Source organism: Eumetopias jubatus, unplaced genomic scaffold (genome assembly GCF_037043125.1).
Source record: "Eumetopias jubatus isolate StellerSeaLion01/CBP00866 unplaced genomic scaffold, mEumJub1_p1.0 scaffold_10, whole genome shotgun sequence".
Taxonomy (NCBI): domain Eukaryota; kingdom Metazoa; phylum Chordata; class Mammalia; order Carnivora; family Otariidae; genus Eumetopias; species Eumetopias jubatus.
In genome coordinates, this window is record NW_028274816.1 from 95269430 (window position 1) to 95297287 (window position 27858).

The 27858-nt window shown below is 36.5% G+C and overlaps 1 protein-coding gene across 1 annotated transcript in view; it reads left to right on the top strand.

Annotated features, from left to right (window-relative positions):
- Nucleotides 1–27858, top strand: part of SMURF2 (SMAD specific E3 ubiquitin protein ligase 2) — a 115883-nt gene that overhangs the window by 66808 nt on the left and 21217 nt on the right. The window contains exons 3-9 of the mRNA XM_028087513.2: nt 1444–1552; nt 10523–10656; nt 12990–13055; nt 16790–16874; nt 19479–19562; nt 21574–21776; nt 24239–24323. Coding sequence (XP_027943314.1) covers nt 1444–1552; nt 10523–10656; nt 12990–13055; nt 16790–16874; nt 19479–19562; nt 21574–21776; nt 24239–24323 — 766 coding nt within the window. The remainder of the gene's footprint in view (nt 1–1443; nt 1553–10522; nt 10657–12989; nt 13056–16789; nt 16875–19478; nt 19563–21573; nt 21777–24238; nt 24324–27858) is intronic.

The window sequence follows — 27858 nt, forward strand, 5'->3', positions numbered from 1 at the left end:
AGTCCACCCTGAATACCACTAGTGGGAAAATAGGACCATGTATTTACAGCCATGCTTAAGAACCTAGAGTGGCTCCCTGTTATCTATTTCAGTCATTTCCTGACTTTTAAGCCTCTCTTACCAGCAGTATTTACTTTTACACATTAGCACAGAAGATTTGGTTAGACTCCTCAGAGCCCTTCAAATATTGTCAATATTGCCATACCTTTCTTGGCAATCTTCCTGTTTGTCTTTAAAGCCCAAATGAGTCCCATCCCCTCAAGAAAACAAAACAAAAAAAACACACCTTGATTTACTGTTCAAACTTCAACTGTTCTGTTTTTCTGAGCTCTTACTTGTGCTCACTGTTGAACTGCATAGTAAGTGAGAGGTGTAACATAGCATAGTGGTTAAGAGCATGAAATCGAGAATCAGATTGTATGTGCATGACTTTAAAAATCGAAACTTTAGACCCTGGCTCTGTCATATACTGTTTGTCCTTGGACTAGTTAATTAACCCTTTTTGCCTTAGTTTCCTCATCAGTAGAGATTATAGTAGTATTTACTCTATGGGATTATTGTGAAGAATAAGAGATTCAATATATGTAAAGCATTTAGAATAGTGCCTGACAGAGTATTAAAAGTGTTTTCTTTATAGTCAGTACAAACCCTTCTTTATTCTCAGGGTCCCCTCTCCCCAACAGCATTTTTAAAAAAAGATTTATTTATTCACTTGAGAGAGAGCATGAGCTGGGGGAGGGGCAGAGGGTGAGAGAGAATCTCAAGCAGACTTCCCGCTAAGTGCGGAGCCTGATGCAGGGCTCAGTCTCAGAACCCTTGAGATCATGACCTGAGCCGAAACCAAGAGTTGGAGGCTTAACCCGCTGAGCCACCCAGGCATGCCAACCCATCCCCCAGTCCTCATGGCATTCTTATCTCCCCAATTAGATAGAAAGATCTTTTAAGGCAGGGTATTAGATTTTTTATTTGTTTCTCATCACTCATGGTAGCTATTGAAGAAAACTTTTTGGCTAATTTGATTTCTCTGTAGCCCATGTTCTTGTGTGAAAACCTTTAATAAGCTGTTTCTTTAAATGCTACTAAGAGAGACCTTGGGAAGGCTCTAAGAGAGCCAGGAATGTTTTAAGCTCCCTTGGGTCAAAGGGCTGGTAGATGTATAAAAACTTCCACATTCTGAGGTAACCTCTAGGCTTTTGTAGTTTAAGCTGAGAATGTTTTGAGATAGGAGCAAGAAAAAAACGTAGCTTTTGGTATTTAATATAGAATTAACTTTAATCTTAATTTTAAAATGGACCACTTTAATTTATAGCTGAATGTTAAACTTTTTATAAAGAATGGGAATAATCTTTTGTAGTAAATAGTAAGCTTTATACAATTAATCTTCTATTTTCCATGTTATAATATTCTTTAATAAAAAAAAAAATTCTTCCCCTTTTTTCACAGGACTTCCTGATCCATTTGCTAAGGTGGTGGTTGATGGATCTGGGCAATGCCATTCTACAGATACTGTGAAGAATACACTTGATCCAAAGTGGAATCAGCATTATGACCTGTAGGTTTAAATGATTCATTTGAAATGAAACCTAGAATCAATATTATTTGATATAGTCTTCGAAAAGAATCACTGAAAATGATCAGAGTTTGATCTGTGGTATAATTTGGTCTTCACAGAGGGACACAAAACCTAATGGGAAGGTACTTTGGCTTATTGATAGCTGGTTTTGAAAGACTAAGTGCCCTTAATAAGCCTATGGAGAACAAAATGTATATGCAGTTTAGAGCAGCCCCACCCCATCTTTTTTCAGTTAAATAAAGGTATTAATTTACTTTCCACCAGTTATGAGTATAAAACCAGAAGTCATAATTGGGATGCACTCGTAGGCATTCTTTTTGCTTTTGTAGGGATGGTTTTATTTTAATCACAGTAGTATATGTAACTTCTAAAAAGGCACATAATACTGTAAGGCTTTTAATGGGAAAATGCAGTTTGCTGTCCCATTCTTATTCCTGATTCCCATTCTCAAGGTAACTACTTTGAGTAACTTTGAATATTTATTCTGGTATTTTCTTGTATTTCTAGATATCATGCTTATTTTATACACCTGTCTATATGGGGTGGGGGTGGGAGGAGAGATGCAGAGAGATTCAGTGTCTACATACTTTTAGTTTTAGGTATTATTTTTACAGTTCCTACCGTACAAGAAAATTCAGCTTTTACAACTGATCTCTCTCATCTTACTCCCCCAACATCCATAACACCCCCATAGCCCTTCTTTCTCCCAGCCCCTAGTGTAGGTATGTGAACCTTTTTGGTTAAATCATTGTGCTGTATTTACATTACAATGGTCATGTAACTATTCATAATTGAGTCATGTGGCATGTAATGATTACATTTCCTTTCTTGACAACTTTTTTTTTCTGGAGTTATAACTGTCTTACTTTGCCATTTGCTTAGTTTTCTGTCTCATTGGTTAATTCCCAAAGTCTCCCACAGGACTGAACATATCTTCATATATACAACCACATATATACAACCACAAATTGGCTTTGTTTTCTTCTTCGAGATATCCCTCCTGAAACCTCTGTCTTTTTCCTCCAGTCTGGTCTGGTAGTCTAAACTGGTCTAAGACCTGCTGCACAGTTGTCTGGGAACTTGCCTTTATCATTACATTGGGGATTTCCTTTCTCTCTTCTAGGTTCAGTGACTTCCCATTTTTTGTTTATTCCCTGTTTTGGTGAAGTCTGTCTTTCATTGAGAAAGAGTACAAAGATAGGGAAAATTCCTTTGATATCTTATCCTGAGAATACTTTGTCTTCTCACTTGATTGTTTGAGTGTAAACTTCTAGGTAAGACATCACTCTCTTTCCAAATTGTGAATACAATGCTCCATTGTCTTCCAGGTGTAGATCAGCACTGCTGAATAGAAGTACAATGTGAGCCACAAACGGGAGCTTGTCTGCAATTTTAAATTTGCTAGAAACCACATTTATAAAAGCTAATAAAAAGGATTAGGCTTAATAAATATATTTTATTTAGTTCAGTATATCTAAAATATTCTTATTTCAACATGTAGTCAATATCAAATAATTGTTTTTTATAAATAGAATTAAAAAATAAATATTTTAAAACTAAGTCTTTGAGATCTTAGGGGAGTTTGTTTTGCACTTACAGAGTGCCTCAGTTTGGACTAGCCTCCAGTACTCATTAATAGCTCCATGTGGCTGGTGGCTTCCGTTTTGAACAGTGCAGTTTTAGAGTATTGCTAATGGCAGCCTGATTTTGGTCTTTCTTGATTATTGTTTTCTACTGGAAGATTTCAGGGTATTCTCTTTATGCCTGATACTACATTTTTTTTCTGATGGTCTTGGTATATGTTACATAGTGCTAGATACTTATTGGAAACTTTTAATCTGGATAATGAAACTCTTTAAAAATTTAATTTCAGTATTGTTAACATACAGTGTTATTAGTTTCAGGTGTACAATATAGTGATTCAGCAGTTCCATGTGTTACTCAGTGTTCATCAAGATAAGTGTATTCTTCGGGTGTCTGGATGGCTCAGTGGGTCAAGCATCTGACTCTTGATTTCAGCTCAGGTTATGATCTCAGGGTTTTGCGATTGAGCATCGCTTAAGATTTTCTCTCCTTCTCACTCTGCTCCCCTCCATCCCACTCCCTCCCTGACTCTCCCCCCACCTCCCGAAAAAGCTAAGTATACTCTTAATCTCCTTCCGCTTTTTCACGTGTCTTCCCCCCGCCCCATAACCATCTGAACCATCTCTGTGTTCTCTATAGTTAATCTGTTTTTTTGGTTTCTCTTTTTTCCCCCCTTTGTTCATTTGTTTTATTTCTTAAATTCCACATATGAATGAAATCATACGGTTTTTATCTTTCTCTGACTGGCTTATTTTGTAGCATTACACTCTCTAGAGCCGTCCATGTTGTTACAAATGGCAAAATTTCATTCTTTCTTATGGCTGAATAATATTCCATTCTTTATCTCTTCATGTCTCAGTGGACACTTGGGCTCCTTCCATAATTTGCCTATTGTAAATAATGCTGCAATAATCATAGGGGTACATATCCCTTTGAATTAGTATTTTCGTATTCTTTGGGTAAATACCCAGTAGTGTAATAACTAGATTGTAGGATAGTTCTAGTTTTATTTTATTTTATTTATTTATTATTTTTTGAGAGAGAGCGAGCGAGCGAGCCAGGGGAGGGGCAGAGGAAGAGAATCTCAAGCAGACTCCATGCTGAGGGTGGAGATGAACATGGGGCTCGATCTTATGACCCCAACTGAGATCACAACCTGAACCGAAATCAAGAGTCGGCTACTTAACTGACTGAGCCATCCAGGTGCCCCTCTATTTTTAATTTTTTAAAAAATTTTATTTATCATTTGAGAGAGCAAGTGCATGAGAGCAAGCAGGGGAGATGGAGAGGGACAAGCAGACTCCGCACTGAGTTCAGAGCCCAACATGGGGCTTGACCTCAGGACCTTGAGATCATGACCTGAGCTGAAATCAAGAGTCGGATGCTTAACCAAATTAGCCACCCAGGTGCCCCGCTATTTTTAATTTTTTGAGGAACTTCCATACCGTCTTCCATAGTGGCTGCACCAGTTTGCATTCCCACCAATGGTGCATGAGGGTTCCTTTTTCTCCACATCCTCACCAACACTTGTTGTTTCTTGAGTTTTTGATTTTAGCCATTCTGACAGGTGTGAAGTGATATCTTATTGTGGTTTTGACTTGTATTTTCCTGACAATGAGTGTGAGCATCTTTTCATGTGTCTCTTGGCCATCTGTATGTCTTCTTTGGAGAAATGTCTGTTCATATCTTGTGTGTTTTTTAATTGGATTATTTGCGGTTGTTTGGTGTTAAGTTCTTTATATATATTGGATACTAACCCTTTACTGGATGTCATTTGCAAATATTTTCTCCCATTCAGTAGGTTGTCTTTTAGTTCTGATTGTCCTTTTCTGTGCAGAAGCTTTTTATTTTGATGTACTCCTAATAGTTTATTTTTGCCTTTGTTTCCCTTGCCTCTAGACATATCTAAAAAGATGGCTGATGTCAGAGAATTACTGCCTGTGGTCTCTTCTGGATACTTTTTAGTTATGGGACAGTTATTTATTTAGTGAGTAAATAATTAAAAGATCTTAATTTTTAAAAAATTATTTTTTTAAGATTTTATTCATTTACTTGACAGAGCACAAGCAGGGGGAGCGGCAGGCAGAGGCAGAGGGAGAAGCAGACTCCCCACTGAGCAGGGAGCCTGACACAGGCCTTGATCCCAGGACCCTAAGATCATCACCTGAGCCAAAGTCAGACGCTTAGCTGACTGAGCCATCCAGGCACCTTCTCTGTTTTAATAAACTATTTTTGTTTTAGTAAAAAATTAAAAACTGTGATGAAATGTCTGGGCTGTTTCCCCAACTTAATTTTCAAACATTCCTTTTTTAGGATTTATTTATTTATTTATTTGTCAGAGAGAGAGAGAGAGAGAGCACAAGCAGGGAGAGTGGCAGGCAGAAGGAGAGGGAGAAGCAGGCTCCCCTGCTCAAGCAGGGAGCCCGATGTGGGACTCGATCCCAGAACCCTGGGATCATGACCCGAGCCGAAAGCAGTTGCTTAACCGACTGAGCCACCCAGGAGCCCTCAAACATTCCTTTTATTGTAATTTCTGTTTTCACATTTTTAGTTTCCAAGATCGCTTTGTTTTTTTGACTATCTTTTTTTTCATAATTTCCTCTTATTTCTTGGATGCAATATCTTCTCTAATAAGAAGTGAGTTTTCTTCTGTTGTTTGTATTGCCTTTCTTTTGTCAGAATTCCTTTTTTTCTTTTAGTTTGATTTGGGTTTCTGTCTTTTTATATTTAAGGGGAGGCATTTAAATGTTGATTGGAAATTCTTTGCCCATGGGTAGAGCTGGTCTACTCACTAGGGTAATCAGGTGTGACTGTGACAATTCTCCCCTTTCCTGCTTGGGGGCTATATATTCTTGGATGCTAGTGTTCTTGGAGCTGAAGAGTGTAAGGATGCTAGGGAGTGTCTTCTGTTGCCTGTATTAACCTCTTCCTTATATGCCTGCTTTTATTTAATTAATTAATTAATTAATTTTTTAAAGATTTTATTTATTTGACAGAGAGAGACGCAGCAAGAGAGGGAGCACAAGCAGGGGGAGTGGGAGAGGGAGAAGCAGGCTTCCTGCAGAGCAGGGAGCCCTATGCGGGGCTCGATCCCAGGAACTGGTATCATGACCTGAGCTGAAGGCAGACACTTAATGACTGAGCCACCCAGGCACCCCAGGATCCCTGCTTTTATTAAGGACTTTTATCTCCTTCCTCAGCTGTGCCTCGTGTCCCTCAGTAGAGAACTTTTCCGAGTATAAACCTTAGGTTTCTTCCTAGGGTTGAGGATGAACTGGATCAGGGAGGGGATTCAAGAGGGCCTTCCATTCCTTTTTAGTACTTTCACCAGTCCTTCTGTTTTAGCCACACCATTGCTGTCAGAGTATCTTGGGCTTAGAAGTTCAGGAATATTTCAGGGATTTGATGACCGTAATAGTCTTGTTTCTTATTTGTTCCTCCCTGAAACCAGGTGTAGGTTGCAGTTTTCTCCAGGTCGTTAATTCCATTATCACATGCTTTCTACACCACTACCATTTTGTCAGCGTATCTCATGTTATAAACATGTTGACTGCCTTGATATCTTCTTTTAAGTCTTTGGTCTTTTAAGCTTTGGACTTCACCCTTCATCAATTTCAGTTTTTCTTCAAAGTGTTCCACTTGACTTACCTACAAAAATGAATTTTAGATCTCCCATCAAACCCTTCTGCCTGACATCTTTCCTACTTACTTCAGACAGTTCTAGAACCACCCTAGAGTACCCACCTCAGTCAGGACTCTGGTCAGTTACTTAAATTTGACTTTCTAAACCACATGTGAACAAATGTCCTGTCTCTACTACTGAAACACTGAGATACCTAGAGACAACTCAGAATAAGGCTTCTGTGTATGCCCATCAGTGCTATGGCTCAGTAACTCCAAGTTAGTATGCAGATGAATTGGAACCAAAAAAGTAAGCGATAGAGAGAAGTGAGAGTACGCAGCTTCCGGCCTCCACCACTTGCTTGTGTGATCATTAGCTCAGTGTTTAACCCCTTGTGTGTCAGTTTCCATTGACTACAGCAACAATGCCTACTTTAGAAGACTGATAGGAAGAGTGAGACAGATAATACCTGTAAAGTGCTTAGACTAGTACCTGACAGGTAATTCTCAAATGTTAGAGGCTTTTAGTAAAAGTATTATATTAGGTCACACATTTTTTTCTATTACTTGATTTGACCTTCAGTGAATTTGAAATCACAGCTCTAATAAGCTACTATCTGTGTAACTGACTAAGCTTTTGAGTTCTTAATCAGATTGTTTTAAGCCATGTCTTTAAGTTTCAGTGAGATTTAAATTCAGCCAGAGACCCAGGTGCAGTAGTGAACAAGATGTGGTCCTCCAGTGTCCAGCCAAGTGGTGTATCAGCACAAGTAAATAGGAAATTATAAACAGTGTGATAAGAAAATGGGGAAGTATAGGGTGCTCTGGAAATACAGAGAATTTCTTTATATGAATTTAGGAGTTAAGGACAGCTTCCTAGAAAAAGTGACATTTAGGCTTTGACCTTAAGTGGGAGTTTACTTGAAAAAGAAGTGGGCCGGCTCTAAGCAAAAGCAGTCTGTGTGAAGATCCAGAGGTGAATAAGATAATGACTTTGAAAACAGTTTGGAGGGGCAGCATTAGTGAATTCATGTAAGGGGAGTGTGGCATAGGACAAGCAAAGAGAGGTAAGCAGGAACCAACTCACGAAGGTCCTTGAAAGCCTATGAGTAAATTTGAATCCTCTCCTAAAAGCAGTGGAGAGCAATGAAAGGGTTTTCAGTGGGGGGAATACTATAATCGGTTATATCCAGGAGTGGACACTTGGGCTATAATGTGAAAAATTGCTTAGAGGGGGGCAAGGATGTCCAGGAGACTAGTTCCTACACTGGAGTGTGGGGCAGCCTGATCAGGTGGAGGCTGGCGGAACAGGTGCTGAGAGGATCACCGAAGGCAGAACGAAAGAGAGAAGTTTACTGAATACACTGGGAGGGAGCAGTGGGCAGGACAGCAAAGTGTAGAGACTGTCCACCAGGAGGCAGTGGTGGGGGGCTGTAGTTCAAGGGGCGGGGTGAAGAAGTATGGGAACATAATGGAATTTTCCTTTTTTGGTACCTGTGCTGGTTGTAAGTAGCCCATTGGTCAGCTAAGGCCTATGGATATTTTGAGGTAGGTCTCTTAATGAGCTTGTTTGCATTCAGCCCGGTGGTCACTGTGGCCCCTTTGACCTTACTCACGTTTCCATTGCTCAAGCCTGTTGTTCAGAAGTAGCCTCTACATTCCCCCCCGCCCCCGAGATCGACAATGACAAATCTTTGGCATTTGGGCAGAGGTCTCCTCTTTAGTAGTTGCTTCATGCTGGACCTGGGGGAGGGGGTGTTCCTGCCTAAACTTGTCTGTTTGTCAGGGGTTCTGTGCAAGTTACAGACCAGAGCTTGGTATTATACTCATGTGCTAATAGGTAATTTGAGTGGGATTCTCTGGTGGTCAGGTCCATGGGATTTAGGGGGAGGGGACTCTGCCTGTTGGATCCAGCCCATAGAAATGATGACTTTATGTTAGAAAAGTGGTAATGTGAATGAAGAGATGTAGACTTTCTGATTATTTATAATATGGCCTTAAAAGTTAAAAAAAAAATTTATCCTTGAAGAAAATGAAATCACACTATACCCTATGCTCTGCTGGATTTGGCTCACAGGCTGTGGTTTGCTGACCTCTGCCTTAGACTCCTTGCTTTCCTAGCCTTGCTTCTAAGGTCTTTCTCAACACAGCAGCTAGGGTGATCTTGTTAAAACATATTTCAAATCTTGTTACTCCTCTGCTGCACATCTCCCATTGGTTTCCAGCCTTACTTGGAGTAAAGGCCAGAGTTCATACTATGGCTGACAAGGTCCTTTATGATTTGCCTTCTGTATTGGTTAGAGCAGACTAACTGATATAATATTCAACTCCAGATTTTCAGTGACTTCATACAGTAACAGTGTATTTTGTATAAAAGTTTCATTTGTCAGGGAGGCAATTCACTGTCTCAAAGTTGTTCAAGGACACAAACTGACGGAATCTCCCCTGTTTTCATAGTATGTGCCTAAGGTCTCTGGGCCTTGACAGCCAGCCACCTGACAGGATGCTTATGCCAGTGGTGGGCTAAGGGCATGAGGGGATCAATATTTTATCGTACTTGTACATCTGGCTTACCAGTTGGGAAAGTGATTTAATGTGATTTTTTTCTTTTAATGTTGGTTTGGGGTTATTTAGCTGTTTAATAATTGATTCTGGTCTAGAATTTTGACGTATCACGCAGGAGATACTTGCCAAGTTAGGTCTGTTAGGTATATTTAAAAATTCTAGTTCAGAGTTTTTCATTTGCAAGCAACAGAAATGAAATTCAAATTGGCTTAATTTTTAAAAAGGGAATGTATTGATTTGCATAATTAAAAGTCCAGGGGGTAGGCCTGCTTTAAAGCACAGCTGGATCCAAGTGTGGCTTTCCTGTTTCTCATTTAAAAGTTTTAGTTCTCACTTAAGTGGTTTTGGCGTTTTTATATACTAGGTGAATTTTTCTGATATTATTGCTTTACTGAATGACACTTTAAGATCAAGGTTGCTGGACCAAAAATTTGACCACTCAGAGGCAATGAAATAGGGTTAGGTTTCTACTGGTATAATTATGTTATTTTATTATATTTTTGCATGGGATGGCACCATGTGAACAATTGGCTGTGGTAGAGCTTTTACATACTTGCAGGTATATGCACAGACAAGTATAGTAACGCTTTTCCCTGCTCTGCTTGTCTGCAGGCAGTGAAGTGAAATCTGCAAGAGTCCTGCTCGCTCAAGGCCTGCATACAGGAAAGAAGCAGGGGAAAAGCGTTACAGTCAGCTTTTGTTCTACAGCAATTTAAAACATAACAGGTATGTCAGATTTTTGGTCTGTCAGCCTTGACGATGCCCCTTGAAAACTGACTGCTCTCTGAGATGATAGGTCATGTCATTGAAACGTTTTTAAAATGTGACTGATAAAAGTTCTTGTAACACTTTTGTTCTTGGAAAGAAATGTCAGAAACTCCTTTAGTGTTAATTGACACTAGCTACTAAAATAGTTTTTTACTAACAAAAATTGTTACCCAGCCTGAGAGTAGCAGATGTGATGAAGGATATATTAAAAATTCTTTTTAGATTTTACTTTTAAGATTTTTTTAAAAGTTTAAATTCAGTCCTGTGGGATTGATTGAACTCAAAACATATTTTGCATTATTTAGTCATACTCTGAAGCATTTGTGACTTTAGACTACAAAAGCAAAAGAAAAATCTCACACTAACTACTTGTAGTTGCCAAGTTACTCATTCAGTCATGTTATGTTTTAGGTATATTGGAAAGTCTGATTCAGTTACGATCAGTGTGTGGAATCACAAGAAGATCCATAAAAAACAAGGTGCTGGATTTCTTGGTTGTGTTCGACTTCTTTCCAATGCCATCAACCGCCTCAAAGACACTGGTTGTGAGTAGACACTAGTGCTTTTTAAAATTTAAAAAAAATATATATATATATATATTTATGTGTGTGTGTATACACACACACATTTTTGGGGGGGAGGCAGGGATTCAGAAACTTAACTTCCTATGTGTGTTTGAAACATTGGTAAAAGTTCTTGGTTACATTTATTTTATGGACTTTATAAAAAGAATGAAACATTTAAAATATGTGAAACTTGAACTGAATCAGAGCTGATGCTTAGTATCCAGTGAATTTGTAAGTGTTAGGAAAGGTTTGATATCCAAGAGTAAAAAGAAGGGTGTCAAAGTATATATGCCTTTTTTTATTTCTTGGTACCCTTCTCTGGTGTTGGTGGATTTATGAGATAAAGTGAGTTTTATTTAGGTGATTGGAATGTTTAAAGGGGAATTATTAGTGAATAAGAGTGATATATAAAATAGGGTGAAAAAAATTAAAAGTTCTGGAAGGTAAGACATTGAGTGTAAGACAGCTGTATTAACTACTTAATTATAGCTTAGTTTTCCATCATCCCGGGCATTTATAAGATCAGGCCAACGTCAAGACATAAGAAATGATTTCCATATTGGATTGACAAGTTTAATTAGCATATGCATAATTCATGTAACCAGGTGACAAAGCATCTTTTGGGGGATTATTCCCATTGAGACATAGATGAAAATGTCTTTTTCAACAAATTTTTTTTGTTTCTACAGGATTCTTTTTTATATAATATAAAAAATATTGCTAGTCATTCATCATCATGGGATTTTAGCCCAGATGTCTCTGCTAAACAAAAATTCACATAGAATCTAGCTGAAGAAATTGATTAAAAAGAGCAAATTTATCTTTGAATATTAGATATTGAGATGACCCCTTTTAATGTAGTATGATATCATAGTCCAGATATATAAATACTGATCTGTTAAAAAGGGAGAAAATTGTGCCAGAAGTCCCGAGTTGGAGGAATTTAAAGGCACTTGAGAATTTCTTGTATTTCTGGGTTGACAGGGTGACCCAGCAGGAAATAGAGGACGTTGGGTTTGGTAAAGGTCTAGCATATAAAAACGAACTGTTTTATTACCCAACCCAGCAGGCACACTGAAGACTTACAGGCCATATGTACGACCTTATCTCTGCTTCAGTTTAGCCAACATATATTGAACCTTTAATGTGCCAGGTACTGTTCAAAACCCTGGTGATAAAAGGTGAAAAAGGCATGGATCCTGTCCTCTGAGAAGCAAGGGCAAGGGCCTGCTGGCAAAGGGAGGAGGACTCACTGGAGAGACTGAACAAGAGAAGAGGAATTGCTTTGCAGAAGTCCACTATGAAGTGGATTTAGCAGTGTCCGTTTATTTTGCGAAGGGAAAAATGTCTATTTTTGGCTGGATAACCAGGTGCTGTAGTTTTGGGACACAGAGTTTTCTTTCTGCTGCCGTGAGTGTTTCATTGCATTAATTTACTTGACTCTTTTGATGTGCCATAATATTTGATTTATCAAACATTTGTTGAGCACCCTGATACAGTGTGTGGAGTGGAAAATACAAAGACTAATGTGTTGTCTCCTCCTCTTATCAATTCACAACTTCTTTAAATAGACAAATGGCATATAGCTGTACAAGAATTCAGTTTTAAGTGCCATAATCAAAAGCAATGTGCTGTTGGATGACACTGTTCCTTATTATAACTGACCAGGTCAGTGTGATGTCTGTTCTATAGATGAGGCATAAGAGAGTAAATGAGTTGCCCCTAAATGCGTTAGTAGCCAAACAGACTCAAATCCTGATCTTACAGTTTATACTCAGGTTTTTATTAATATTTAGTTTGTGTGTGTGTATGGAGCTCATTTGAAATGGTTAGATAAAAAATAACAGTGATAATAACTAACATTTATTGAACACTTATATGCCAGGTACTGTGCTAAAAGTTTTACATAATTACCTAATTTGATCCTTAAAAAATATGAGGTAGATACTACAGTTGTACGTGAGAAAATCAAGATTCATGGATAAATTGCTTAAGAACAACTGCTATTAAGTGACAAGCCAAGACTCAGACAAAGTGGTCTGAAATCTTTGGAGAAAAAGTAATTGCATGTTGGTAATGTATACACCAGTGCCTTATGGTTTTTGAAATCTGAATTTATCAAAACTTTGTTAAGACATTTATACTAATTACATACGTAGTTAGAGATTTTAAATATTTGTTTCATCTTTAAAACATTATTATTTAAATGATAGGCCTGATTGCCATTGGATTATGGAAATTTACCATCACTCTATAGAAGCTCTGATACCAGCTTATTTTTTAATTGCTTTTTTTTTGTTGATTTGAAATAGATCAGAGGTTGGATCTGTGCAAACTTGGGCCAAATGACAATGATACGGTTAGAGGACAGATAGTAGGTAAGTGTGGAATTTAAAGTCATGTGAAATTTTGGCATCATTCAGACTGACCTAAACTCTAAACATCTTTGAAATCCAAGTACACTAATGATAGCTTCATTGTATTGGCTTGAGTTAAATGAGTCACGTAAAATGTTTCAAACAGTGGCTCCATGTTCCAGGCTACCTTAATTTAAAGAATTAAGAACAAACAAAACCCCCAAACTATAAATAATGTTAAAAAAAAAAAAAAGAGGCTCCTAATGTTGTGAAAAACTATTGATCCTTTAGGCATTCTTTTAAAGACATATTTTATGTGTGGTCTGAAAGTTTTCTAAAAATAATTTCTCAGCTGGTTTTTGAGTAAGAATGTTCTATTGAACTTTGTTTAAGCTTTACAGTTTTAAAATAAATAATCTGTGCTAATTGAAAAGAATAAGAGGAATGATAGAATACTGATTGGAAAAAGGGAGAGGTTGTAATCTTACTCATAAGGGACTCGTGGGCTATCTTGAATTGACTCAGAGGAAGGGCTTTATACAAAATTTCCTGAGACTCAAGAATTGATGGATTGAGCTTTGATGAAGATACATAGTATGTGGGGTGCCTCGGTGGCTCAGATGGTTGGACATCTGCCTTTGGCTTAGGTCATGATCTCCAGGTCCTGGAATTGAGCCCCACATTGGGCTCTCAGCTCCGTGGGAAATCTGCTTCTCCCTCTTCCTTTGCCTCTCTCCTGCTGTGCTCTCTCTGTTTCTCTCAAATGAATTAAAAAAAAAAAATCTTAAAAAAAAAAAAAAGATGCATAGTGTGGTAGGACACCAAGATGGGCTCCTTTGAGGCTTCTTAAAGAAGAAAACATAATTGGAATCTTACCAGTTCACTGTAGAGCAGAATTTAGGATAAGTTGATTGCTTTATGAACCTATCAGAGAGGTTTTAGTTACTGAAGTTACTTTTGAAGGGCTTCATTTCCCAAGGAAATGAATTGGGTTCATAGTGAATTGCCAGAGTAGCAATGTAACAAAGCCCTATGACAGTTATCATAGGGAAGTATCTACACTACAGCCTTATTGAGAATTCCTGTCATTCTTAGATTGAGAAGGGAGTAAAAAACTCAAAAATAAATGCTGGCATATAAGACCTTTAAATGTGATTGTTCTTACTTTATTTGATTTGCTATGTTATGTAATGTTTGCCAACTAATGTCCATTAGTAACAAGATAGTTTTACTAGATATAAATTGGCATTTCTAAAAACAGACTTTCCTTTGTCAGCAATTAGAAATAAACCTATGGAGTATACTATATAAAAAAGGAAAGCTTTACTTTAAAATGTGTGTGTGTTTAAATTTGAAGCTTTTGTGTGGATTTGGTTTTCATAGTAGACATATGTTGGATTCAAACATTATGCTTTAGGATCTGCCATTTAAAAACGGAATAAGTTAAAAAAAAAAACTAAGTTCCAGTTCTTGCTGAATTAGACCTTTACAAATAATCATGTATAGATGTATATAAAATCCTTTTGGGAAATGGAGAAAAGTATACTAGAATACTAACTTTAAAAAATATATATCCCTTTCTAATTTTATATACATTTATATGTGTATTTTTATGATTTTGGTTCACTGAATATAAAATTTTTGTTTTCTTTCACTTACTGTAACCATTATTAGTGTTTACAATTGATTTTAAAGGATGAGATATCAATATATCATAACTTAATTACTGGACTTTTAAGTTATTTTTTTGCTATTGTAACATTGAAACTTGTAAGCATTTTTGGACACTTAGCATTATCCTATTTTTGGAGTATTACCTGAAAGAAAAATCTTCCAAATTGAGATGACTGATTCAAGGTTATAAATCCTTTCTCTTGTTTTTGAATCTGTTACTCAATTCTTTGCATCTCTTGTGAGGTTTTTATTTTTTTGTTATAAAATCAAATCAAATTAAAATATAGACAGAGAACATAAGGAACATCCATAATATGCCATCATTGTGATTACCATGATATATATACCTTTTCTGTTTTTTTTAAATGATATTACACTGTGCAGAATTTTAAATAACCTGTTTTAATTTGTCCTAAACATCTTTTGTTGTTGTTCATGTATACATTTCTGTAACATTTTTAATGTATGGCAGTCCATGGTGGACAAATAATTAATTTAGCTAGTTCATTATTGCTGGATATTTAGATTGTTTCTGATGTTTTAATGTTATGAACAGCGTTCTTATAAACATAGTATTTCTATGATTCATTTTATATATTGCTAGGTTTAGGCCATTTGAAAACACAAACCCACCTAAAAATTGCTTAGGTGTTTTGTAATATAGTAGTCTGGAGTTGAAGCTCATGAAATCCTTAATTTTGAGCCTTAATATTATTCTAAACAAAGCTAATGAGAAAACACATAGTGTTTACAGTGATTATATCTAGATAAGCATTTCACTTAGCTTTTCTGTGTAAGAACTGGTTAATACTGTTTTTTAGTACAATTTTCATATAACATTTTATGTTCACTGAGGAGAGAGGTTACAATGTTACCTATAAATGAAATTCATATAAAGGAGTAATGTGTTGAACTTTCTGATTTTTCAAAATTTTTGCAGAGCTGGAAAATTTCAGAATTTTGAGACTCTTCCTAGAATGAAGGGTGTTAAGATGTCATACTTTATATGTAGTAACTGATTAATTCTTTAAAAAGTTGGGTTATAGTCAGTCACATTTGCCTGTTCCTGTTTTATCTTTTGGGAGAATTGCCAAAAATAGAGTTAAGGAATATTAGAGCAGCAAGGAAGGACTTCAGACATATCAGTTAGTCTAACTTCCTCGTTATTTAGATTATCTAAACTTTAAGAATGTTAAGTGTTTTGTTGAAGGTCATTGTGCCAAACTAGATTTTAGAGCCTGGTCTAAAGCTTACATCTCTTGCTTCCAAATTTATAGTGGTAGTTTTATATCACACTAGATGATTATGTACTGTTTTAACTCATGGAATCTAAGTATTGCCTGATTGCCAAAATCCAGTGTTTTTTGTTTTTTTATTTTTTATTTATTTTAGAGGACACCTGGTAAGTGTCTGCTTTTGGCTCAGGTCATGATCCCAGAGTCCTGGGATCCAGGCCTGCATCAGGCTCCATGCTCAGTGGGGAGTCTGCTTCTCTTTGCCTCTCTCCCCCCACTCATGCTTGCTGTCTCCCTCTCATAAAAATAAAATCTTAAAAAAAAAACAACAACTTATTTTAGAGAGCAAGAGAGGGAGAGGGGGAGAGAATCTCAAGCAGATTTTGATCTCAGGACCCAAGATCACAACCTGAGTCCAAACCAAGAGTTGGACGTTTGACCAACTGTGCCACTCAGGTACCCCTGTTTGTTTTTTAAAGATGTGTCAAGAATTAAACCCAAATTGATGTGAACTTTTCCAGTTCCTCCGTGTGTGAATATACCTTTCGTGTGTTATGTCTCTTTTGAGTGTAGTAGAGGCCTTGCTTTGCCCCATTACAATGGGCAAAAAGGATTTAAACTCTTCTCCATGAACACAGTAAGGCATTGAAAATCATAAAATTGAATGTCACTCCTAAAGGGAAAAGTCTCATGGAAAAAGACATTACAGAATTTATTAAAAGCTAAAGAGGTCATTCTAAAGTATTAAAATAAGATAAGCTAGATGTCTTTTAAAGATATATATTTTAAATTGCAATAAATCTTTCTAGTTTTACGACTCTTAGTAATTTTTTTGTTGTCTTATAGTAAGTCTTCAGTCCAGAGACCGAATAGGCACAGGAGGACAAGTTGTGGACTGCAGTCGTTTATTTGATAATGATTTACCGGATGGGTAAGCTGAGATCATTAGAGAAATATGTTGATTACATCCTTCAAATAATGACAGATAAGTTGGTGTTTATTGTATACTTAACTTTAGAAATTTGCTGATCAGTTCCAGAATCTAGATTTTCCTTGTACTTGGAAAATTAGCAAGGAATCCTGTCAAGACAAATTTATAAAATAAACCATGAATTAGATATGTTAAATTTGGTTTTTAAGAGTTTTGACTAGGAGACAAATTGCTTGACAAATACAACTTTCCAATAAATATTATGTATTTAAAAGAACAACTTTTCTGGGTGATAGACTTTGGAGAGGGTATGTGCTATGGTGAGCGCTGTGAATTGTGCAAGACTGTTGAATCACAGACCTGTACCTCTGAAACAAATAATACATTATATGTTAAAAAAAAAAAAAGATAGGGGAAGAATGAAGGGGGGTAATTGGAGGGGGAGACGAACCATGAGAGACTATGGACTCTGAGAAACAAACTGAGGGTTCTAGAGGGGAGGGGGGTGGGGAGATGGGTTGGCCAGGTGGTGGGTATTAAGGACGGCACGTTCTGCATGGAGCACTGGGTGTTATGTGCAAACAATGAATCATGGAACACTACATCAAAAACTGATGATGGAATGTATGGTGATTAACGTAATAAAAAAAATAAAAAGTTTATCTCCAAAAAAACAACTTTTTTGTTTGTTATTCAAAACGATATATATACGTTATATAAGTGCTGAATTTGAGACATTACTCCATTTAGAGGGATGGGATAGAGATTTGTGGAGTAAAAATTTTAACAACATAGAAACATTTATTGAGCATGTGTGTGTCATGTACTGTTAAAAGCACTTTTTGTGATACATTAAATCATTTAATTCACATGTGTGTGATTCTGGAATTACACCATCTGGGTTCTAATCCTTACTCTTTACAAGCTTTATGAATTAGTTTATTTAACTTCTGTAAGCATTGGTTTATATTTATTTACTTACAGAAGAGGATCGTGATAATAGTATATATGCCATAAATTGTGAGAATTAAATGAAATCATTCATGTAAAGCACTTAGCACAATGTTTTGCACATACTAAGTGCTTAAATAATTAGCTACTATTATTACTCCTGCTGCTACTGTTGTCACCCTCATTCATTTCATAGATTAAAAACAGTGGGACTCAGAGGAGTTAAGTAAACTTGCCTTGAAGGTCGCATACTGAATGGTAGAGCTGGAACGTAGACTTAAGCCTGGATTCCAAAGCTCATACTTTTGATCACTGCTCTTTGTTTGTTTGACACTAGTGCTGACACTTTTCTGACTTTATTTTTAACTTTCAAACTATGTTTAATTAACACCAGTGAGGTGTAGTTTATATACAGTAAGTTATTTAAAGTATATAATTGGTTGAGTTTTGATTTAAATTATTTTTGATAATGAAATTTTACATCCAAGCCAGGGTATTTGCTCATTTTGTTTAAACTCTTAAAAATCGCCATAATTTTTCATTTTAGCTCCTTGATATATATGTTAACTTCTATGGATGTGAGGTAGATTATGGTAATTTTGAATGGGAAGTTTAGTATGAAATAACTAATCAGTATTAAGAGATTACAGCAACGTGAGGCTTATTCTAAGCTTGCTCTACTTTATAGTACTTTTTCTTCCCCATTTGTTTTTCTATCACATCATTTAAAAATTCCAATCTGGGCGGTGCCTGGGTGGTTCAGTTGGTTAAGCAACTGCCTTCGGCTCAGGTCATGGTCCTGGAGTCCTGGGATCGAGTCCCGCATCAATCCCGCATCAATCCCGCATCAGGCTCCCTGCTCAGCAGGGAGTCTGCTTCTCTCTGTGACCCTCCCCCCTCTCATGTGTGCGCGCTCTCTCTCTCTCATTCTCTGTCTCTCAAATAAATAAATAAAATCTTTTAAAAAAATAAATAAAAATTCCAGTTTGGTCTACATTTTATAATACAGTTGTACATGTATATAATTTATAAATTAATTGATAAACACTACATTTTGTGCTTTAATTGTTATCACAGGGCAAAAGACCCCTTAAGCATCTCTTTATTTCCCATTTTTTATGGCTTCTACATCTCTGCCAGGGTTTTGGTGGAAATATTAACATTACTACATTTCTCTGGTCATTTGCCTATTTTTTTTGTTGTATATTACATGCATTAAAAAGTTACCAAGGAGGAAGTACCATTCTTTAAAAAAAAATAATTTGGGTAGGCTAAATGCTTTAAAAATTCTTTTGTATGCTTTTATGTTAATTTTAAAAATTAGGTGTGATTTTTAGTATGGTTTTTCTCCCCCACTAAATTCTGGAGAAATTAGTATAATTTAATTGAGTGTTGACATTATTGAAGAATTCAGAGTTTGGCTGATGGAAAATATTAGTCACACCTCAGTGTAAATATTTTAGAAGGTTCAAAATTCCAGAAGATACATTGTACAGTTTTAAAATAAGCTGACAAAAATTCCGGTATTCTATTGATTTTTCAGTTGTCATTCCTGATTTATAATAGCAGATGTCTTCCTGGCTCATTTATTGTACTAGAAACATTCTGTATCCACCTTCCTATTGATGCCTTATCTCTCAATTTTTATTTAAGCTGGGAAGAAAGGCGAACTGCCTCTGGAAGAATTCAGTATCTAAACCACATAACAAGAACTACGCAATGGGAACGCCCAACACGGTAAGAACATACAAATGTCTTCCCGGGGTCTGTGCTTTTTGCTTTCTTGAATTCGTCACTTTCTGTTTATCTGTCAGCTTTACCAGATTTCCTTTCTTGGTTTATACTGCTCAAGATCAGTAGATCTTACAGCAAGTGCCAATATTATTTCCAAAAGTAATTCTCAAAAAAGATTGTTTAGCAGGTCATCCTGTTATTGTAGCTCTAGGGCCTGTGATGGTACTTAATAAATATTTATTAAATGAGTTAACTGAATAAATTGAGAAGTCATCTTATTTCTGGGACTCTTAGAAAATTTTTTTTGAGTCTGTTATTGAATGGCTGTAACAAAATATATATATTGGATCTTTATTTGTTTAGTCATGTCGGGGTATGATTACATTATTATATTGCATTCAGTAAGGTCTGTGATCAAGATAAGAACCAGATGCTCTGAGACCATATGGAGAACACCTAACTTAGAGTGGGGGGGTAAGGGGATGTTAGAATCTGCAAAGGAAAACCCTGAAGGAGGAGAATTTCTGAACTAAATCTTGAAGAATGTTAGAATTTAACCAGGTAAGGGGAAGGTGATGAAAAGTATTCAGAGTAGTGGTAACAGCTATCATTCAGTTCACCAAATGGTTATATGCCAATTACTATGGTCAGCATTTACACTGTAACAGTGAACAAGGCAAAAGGGCCTTCATGGAGCTTAATGTATAAAGACATGGGGATGCAAGATAATTTTTGGAAACTCCAAGGAAGTACTTTTTAAAGTATTTTATTTATTTGGGGCACCTGGGTGGCCAAGTCCATTAAGCGTCTTCTTTCAGCTCAGGGCTACCACCAGGTCCGGCTCCCTGCTCAGTGGGGAGCTTCTCCCTCTCTCTCTGCAGCCTCCCTGCTTATGCTCTCTCTTTTTCAGTCTCTCTCTCTCTCTCTCAAATCTTAAGAAAAAAGATTTTATTTATTTATATGAGAGAGAAAGCGCGTGCACGTGCCAGGGATGGGGGTGGAGGGGCAGAGGGAGAGGGAGAGACATTTTTATTGTATCTGAGCATAAATGAATGTGTACTTGTGTCAGTGCTTTAGTGAAGTCCCATTTCGTTCTAACTCATTTAACTGATGAAACTGACTTTAATTTCCACATGTATAAAGTTGATTGTGGTTGTAAGTGTTAGTTTAAAAATTAACTCTTGATTATCCTCTTATATTTTGGATGACCTGTCAATATACCAGAAGTTCTTTGAAGAGTCACACCATCTTCTTTATTCATTCAGTAAATATTTATGGGCTACTCATATATATACACACATATATATATATATTCTAGGTGCAGGGGATATATATATAGGGAAACAAACTAGGTGGACTTTCTTCTCTCAGTAAATATTCTAGTAAGGGAAAACAAACGAGGGTACGGATAAAAATTGCTATGCTGGGAAAGTAAGGTGAAGTACTTACCAAATGCCTGGGTGATTACTTTTGAATTGAAGGTCTGGAAGGACCTCTCAGACATTTAAGCTTAAGCTATGATTTGAATGACAGAAAGGAGCCCTGCCTAGGGAGAGTAGGAGAAAAAAGCATTCTGGGTGGGAGGAAGAAGTCCTTTCCAGCCCTAAAGGTAAAACAGTGTTGGCAAGTCCAAGGAGCAGGAGGAATGTCAGTGTGGCAGAGGTGGAGTGGGAGAAAGGTGGGAAGTCGGGTCCGAGAGGTAGGCTGAGGCTAAGTCAAGTCTTGCTTTGTAAACTAGTGCTCACATCTACAAATATATGTGGATTTCATATAAAATATAATTCAAATCAGTATAAGATGATTTAAGTACATAATTGACAATCTGCCTGTAACATGAGTTTGTTTGGTGTTTAGAGGCATCAAGCTTGCTTTTATTCAGAGTTTTTGAAATCATTATATTTGTATTGATCATTCCATTCTCTTGTGATTGTTCCTGCAGTACATACATTGTCTGGAGAACTCTACCTTTGGTATCTGAGTTGAGTAACTTTTCTTCCCCCTTACTTTTCAACAGACCAGCATCTGAATATTCAAGTCCCGGCAGACCTCTTAGCTGCTTTGTTGATGAGAACACTCCAATTAGTGGAACAAATGGTGCAACATGTGGACAGTCTTCAGATCCCAGGCTGGCCGAGAGGAGAGTCAGGTCACAGCGACATAGAAATTACATGAGCAGGACACATTTACATACTCCTCCAGACCTACCGGAAGGCTATGGTATGACTAGCAGAGGAAAAATAAAGTGTGGCTTACTCATTTCAGCTTGCTAAGAAAGCCAGAAAATCAGCTGTAAAGAAGTTATTAATCTGGGTTTAGGGATTCTACATGAAAATAAATGTGTAAAACCTCCCAATCTGAAGTGTCTTTGAAGTGGTAGAGGACTACCTAACCAGCGGTTTGACTTGGGCTAGTCATTTAACCTCAGCCTTTTGCTCTTTTATAATGAAATGAGATGAATGATGCCTCTCCTTGTCTCAGAGGTCCCGTGAAGAGCATATGTAACAATGCGAGGGGACTTGCAAATAGGCACTCTATAAAGGTAAGATGGTATTGTTAGTGATCATGGTAATCTGAAGTCAGACCTGCGATGTATTTTCCAGACCTACATATTTAGAAATGCCATCAGAAATATGCTTTTGAAGTTATTTGTATCTTTGTATTGTCTATAATTTTGGATTATCTGCACGATATGGGTTATTGTTATAAATGATTTAGTCACTTCTGTGTTTGTATAAAATTATTATAATCTTATATAATTTCTTAAATTGTAGAATTTCATGTGGAAGATGACTTGAATCTTCTAGTTGGATACAGAACTTTCTAAATTAATCACAACCTGTGAATACTCTTGTAGATACTAGGAACTCAGCTGTCTTCTCCTTTCTTGCCAAAAGTTAACCAAAGTAATTGTATCCTTGCCCTCACAACAGCCTGTAGATAAACCATATCTGGGCTGATGGTGACACCTAATGACCAACATTGGGAATCGCCTGATCTAACTTGAGTTTTATTTTTCCTCTACAGTGTGTTTTAAACTGTTCTGCAAATGCATGATTCTAGCTTTATTTTTTAAATATATTCTAACTCTTTTAAGATTTTATTTATTTGAGAGAGAGAATGAGAGAGAGAGAGAGCACATGAGAGGGGGGAGGGTCAGAGGGAGAAGCAGACTCCCTAATGAGCAGGGAGCCTGATGCAGGACTCGATCCTGGGATTCCAGGATCATGACCTGAGCCAGAGGCAGTCTGAGCCACCCAGGCGCCCTATTTCAACTCTTAAATTAAAAATTTGTTAACTATGCTGTGCTGCACAGGTTAACCTAAGTAGCACAGTGATGAGAACATGGCCTTGGGAGACAGACAGACCTGGGTTTATATCCTGGCTCATTATTTAATTTCTCTGAGCCTCAATTTTATCTTCCATAAAATGGGGAAATTGGATGATGATTTCAAGTGTTGGTTTCATGTGAAGTGCCTGACACAGTTTCTAGCACAGAAAGCACTTAGTAAACTTTGCCTGTTGTTATTAATGTTCAGACCTTAGAATAAAGTATTTTCTGTCATTACTGTTTGAAATTATAAGGCAAGCTGTTTGGAGGTGGGGGTGGTTATATTTTTATAATATTTTTGTGATTTGGATTAAAAACAAATTTTGTACAATGAAAACCTAGGAGTAAAGTGGGTACCAAGGCTGAAATTATTTCAGCTGTCATCTCTCACCAATTTTAAACACTTATGTTTATAATTTTAAGCTTAAAGTTTAAATTGACTTTATTATAGGTTTATAAGCAAATTTATACTAATATTAGCAATAGTTGTATTTTATATGTTGGAATTTTTCATTAGATTTTGTTTAAAGACAAGTGGTTCTGTTGCTTAAAAGCACAATTAAGAATGAAAACCACTGTTGAAGAAACTTTTCCGGAGATTCCTTCCCTTTTGCCCCAGCTTCCTTATTCTCTTCCCAAGGGCTGAGAGTTAATTCTGCCTTTGACCTTTTTCTCCCCAGAATGCATGTTTGTTCTCTGGTCTTCCTCTTTCTAACTTGCTTATTTTTGTATTTTGTCTATTTTTGGCTATAGAGTCTCCCCTTTTAAAATGGCAAAAAAAATTCCATCTTTTTTGCCTTTGTTTGAGTCTAAATGGTAGTCTTGAGAAAACACCTTTCTCAAGAAAAAAACTTAAGTTTTGATATAAAATTAGGCATAATAAACAAGCATTAGCAGCCTGCAAACCCTTTGACAGTTTTTACAAGCCCTTGCAGAATCCCCCCACGGTTGGTCAGCCTCTTCCTCTGAGCTTTCTGTTGTTTCCCCTCAGGCTCCACTTGAAGACAAATAAAAGATCATTTCTTCATGTTTGTTTTGTTGAAATGTCCGTACTGTGACAATCTTGTTTTCTGTTTTACATAGCAACATGTTTAGTATTTGAGCCACATTATAAACGTAGTTGGCTTTCAGATAGCTGGCCTCTCTAACCCTCATCACCATTTATAAGATTGTTTCCCAGAGAAAATGTATTGAGTTGAAAAAGAATGATTTATAAAGCATTTTTTGGTAATGCAATAGATTGGTAATTTGGAGAATGTAACTATTGATATAATTATCATCCTAGTGTCTGTAGCTGTCTTTGACTCGGACATTCTGAATATGTTTTTATTAGTGTTTCTTAATTTTACAGAACAGAGGACAACACAACAAGGTCAGGTGTATTTCTTACATACTCAGACTGGTGTGAGCACATGGCATGATCCAAGAGTGCCTAGGTAAGAACATATCCAAATACTTTTCACACTGATGGATACCTTTTTACCTAGGATTTCTTTGATTATTTAATCTTCAACTTACAATGGTTTATGTAAAAGTTAGGCTCTTTGTGACAGTCATTTCAGTTGACATTTAGTAGAAAGGCTTTCCTATTTCTCTGCAGTCTCACCCCAGTGCCCTGCCCCCAGCCAGCCCCCAGTCTTTCTACCCTCTCACCCTTAAGAAAAAAAAAAATCAGGGTGAAAATGTGGGTCTTTAAGGAATTTGAAAATTAACCTGGAGAAGAACATAAAAACCTTACAAAACATACATCCCCTCCCCCCCCTTTTTTAAGGCTAATAAGTTGATATTTTAATTTTTAGTTAGACCTTTTAAAAAAAAAGGTTTATTTTAACCTAATGTGAGAGTATTCAATGTTCTTTTATGTATTCCTTAATAAAGTTTCATTTTAATAGAAAAAAGAAATAACCTAATCAAATCTTATTTATTTAGGACGTTTGTCACTTTTTTTTGCTTCAGCTGGTACTATCATGTGATTTTTCTCTTTTATTCCATTAATATGACATTACATGGATCAGTTTTCAAATACTGAACCAGTCTTGCACCCTTGGAATAAACCTCACTTGGTCGTGGTGTCTTATGAATTAAATTTCTTTTAAATACCGGAACTTGTACATTTAAACTGTAGGCCTTGTTGAATGCATTTACTAACCCAAATATCAGCTCTCTTTTAACTTGAAGAAGATGGAATGACATACAGATCAATTTAGTAATTTAACATAATTTTTGATACATTTTAATATCAATAAGTTTTTCAAACACTGTTTAGCTCTTTTGAGTTATTGAACAGATGCAAAGTGTCAGGTTCCGTTGAAGCTACAAAAAAGGTTGAGTTCTAAATTCTGAATCAACTTGGTAAGCTGCATATATACCTTTATGAGACGAAGATATTTTATATTCTAAGTGTACCATTCTTTTCCTCCAAAAAAAAAAAGACCATGGAGTGTGAAGAGATCTTTTACTGCCCTAAGCTTATACTCACAGTTCTACTTGTCAAGAGTCTTGCATTTGAATAAAAAACAGATGTGACTAGCTGATCGTGGATTGCTTTGATACTCTGTATTTACAGTGGACCCTTGAACAATGCAGGGTTAGGGGCACTGACCACCCACACAGTCGAAAATCTGTGTAACTTTTGACTTCCCCAGAACTTTGCTAATAGCCCCCTGTTGACCGTAAGCCTTACCGATAACATAAACGGTTGATTAACACATATTTTGTATATTATATGTATTACATACGTATTCTTACAAAAAGTAAGCTAACAGAAAAAACATTAAGGAAATCCTAAGGAAAGGAAAACACATCTATAGTTAAGTACTGTTCCGTAAAAAATCTGCATGTAAGTGGACCCACACACTTTAAACTTGTATTATTCAAGGGCCAACTGATATTTATAAATGAAGCTATTATAATGTAAATGTTTTACTTTGTGATATAGCTTAATTAGAATCTTTTGAGGGTGGCAACCAAGGAATGTGCTATCATTTTCATTATTGTATCAAGGTTGCCATTTCTGTTTCTTGATAATATAAACTGTTTAAAAAGTAGTGGGGAAGAAATTTTGTTTTATTAATAAGCTCACTGAAAACTAAGGGCCTAACTTTTTTAGAAACATGAGTTTTGTTAATATAAATTAGGAAAAGAAGTGTTTTGGATTCTGTTTATCAAATTGTAGGTCAATAATGAACTTCTCTATAAAATAATTTAAAATTTATATAAAAAATGATTTTTTTTAAACTAAATGATTTACAATAGTGAGAAAGTTGATCTTGAGTTATCCGTTGAAAGAATAGTATGTAAACTGGCACCAGAAGTTGAAATTGAGAGAGATTTTGGGACCACCTTTGATAATGTTTCTTATTCCTAAGGAAACATGTCAGTTTTTCATTTATGAGTAAAGGGTTTCTTCTATACACGTTTAAGAATATTTTATGTTGTGTATTGAATAATGACTTTAAAATAATGCTCTGGATTATTTTTCCTTAGTCTCTGTGTTCCAAATTGTTAATGTAAAAATGTGTATCATATCTTTTGGAGGATCCTGTAAGTAAAGATGCCTTTTTGTATGGAGGACCTTTTGTCAAAGCAGACCATGAATACTTAGATTATATTAAAATATCATCACTGTTCAAAGACATTTATAAAATAGTGTAGCTCAGACACTTTAATTTTATAAGATATCCAATAAACTTAGATATCTGAGAAGTCCCATTTTTGCCATCTTTTGCATTTCTCTTTAAAACCATGATTAATGCCTTGTTATTCATTACATTTCACCCTGACTCTGTAGTCTTGTGGTACAGATCTGTATCTTTATGGCTGTATAACATTCCATTTTTAATCTTTTCCTAATTGGGCATAAAGATTGCTTCCAGTTTTTTGCTCTTTTAACCCATTCTTTAGAGCTCTCCCACATATGACTATAGATTTATAAAATTCTAAATAAAATGATATAAAACCAAGTTCTGCATTATATCAAAAGAATTATTCATTCTTTGATTTCCATAATCGCTTTTCAATTCTAAAAGTTACATTTAAAAAATCCATCTGTTCATTTTTTTTTTTCTTTAAATATTTTATTTATTTATTTGACAGTGAGACACAGTGAGAGAGGGAACACAGCAGGGGGAGTGGGAGAGGGAGAAGCAGGCTTCCCGCCAAGCAGGGAGCCGATGCGGGGCTCCATCACAGGACCCTGGGATCACGACCTGAGCCGAAGGCAGATGCTCAATGACTGAGCCACCCAGGCGCCTCCATCTGTTCATTCTTAATAATCTCTCATTGATAGTTTGTCTTTGTAATTATTCCCCTCCCCCCCCTTTTTTAACTTGAATATCATAGCCGTTCTGTTTGATCTCTGACAGTATTTAGGGATCTAATTCTGTGGTTTATTGTTTCCACTCACTCTCAGTCATCATGACTTTTCTTTCTGGAGTGTGTGGTGATCTTTGGGAGTTTGATCTTTAATTGGTTGGAGTTTTGTGGGCCTAAAGTGGGAATTTAGGAAGTTTTCCTGAATCATTTCAGCTTCCCTTTGAGTTCTCGGCTTAGTGGGGAAGTTCCAGATTTCCTTTCCCAAACTTCCTGCTGGCCTGGGGCTGAGTTTCCCAGTTAACAACTACTCTCTGGCAGCCCTACCCCTCTGCCTGCCCACCTGCCTGATGCCATCAGCTCCAGCTCCAGCCACCCGGTGGGGCGGGGGGGTGTTTTTGTTTTTTGTTTTTTTAATTTGAGGAGGATTCTTGGAACTTTTTCTCTCTCCTCTTTTGAGACTAGCAGTGTATTTTCTAAGCTTTAGTTGTTCTGTAGCAGTCTCTTGGACCTATAAGCAGAAGTCAAATCATTGTTTCAACAAATCTGTGGGTGCTTAGATGTGTCCATCATTATGCTTCACCATGACCAAGAAGAGGTTATTTCAGGAAAATCTTTTTCTAGTTTAACTTTTAAAACAAGATTTCTAGTTTAACTTTT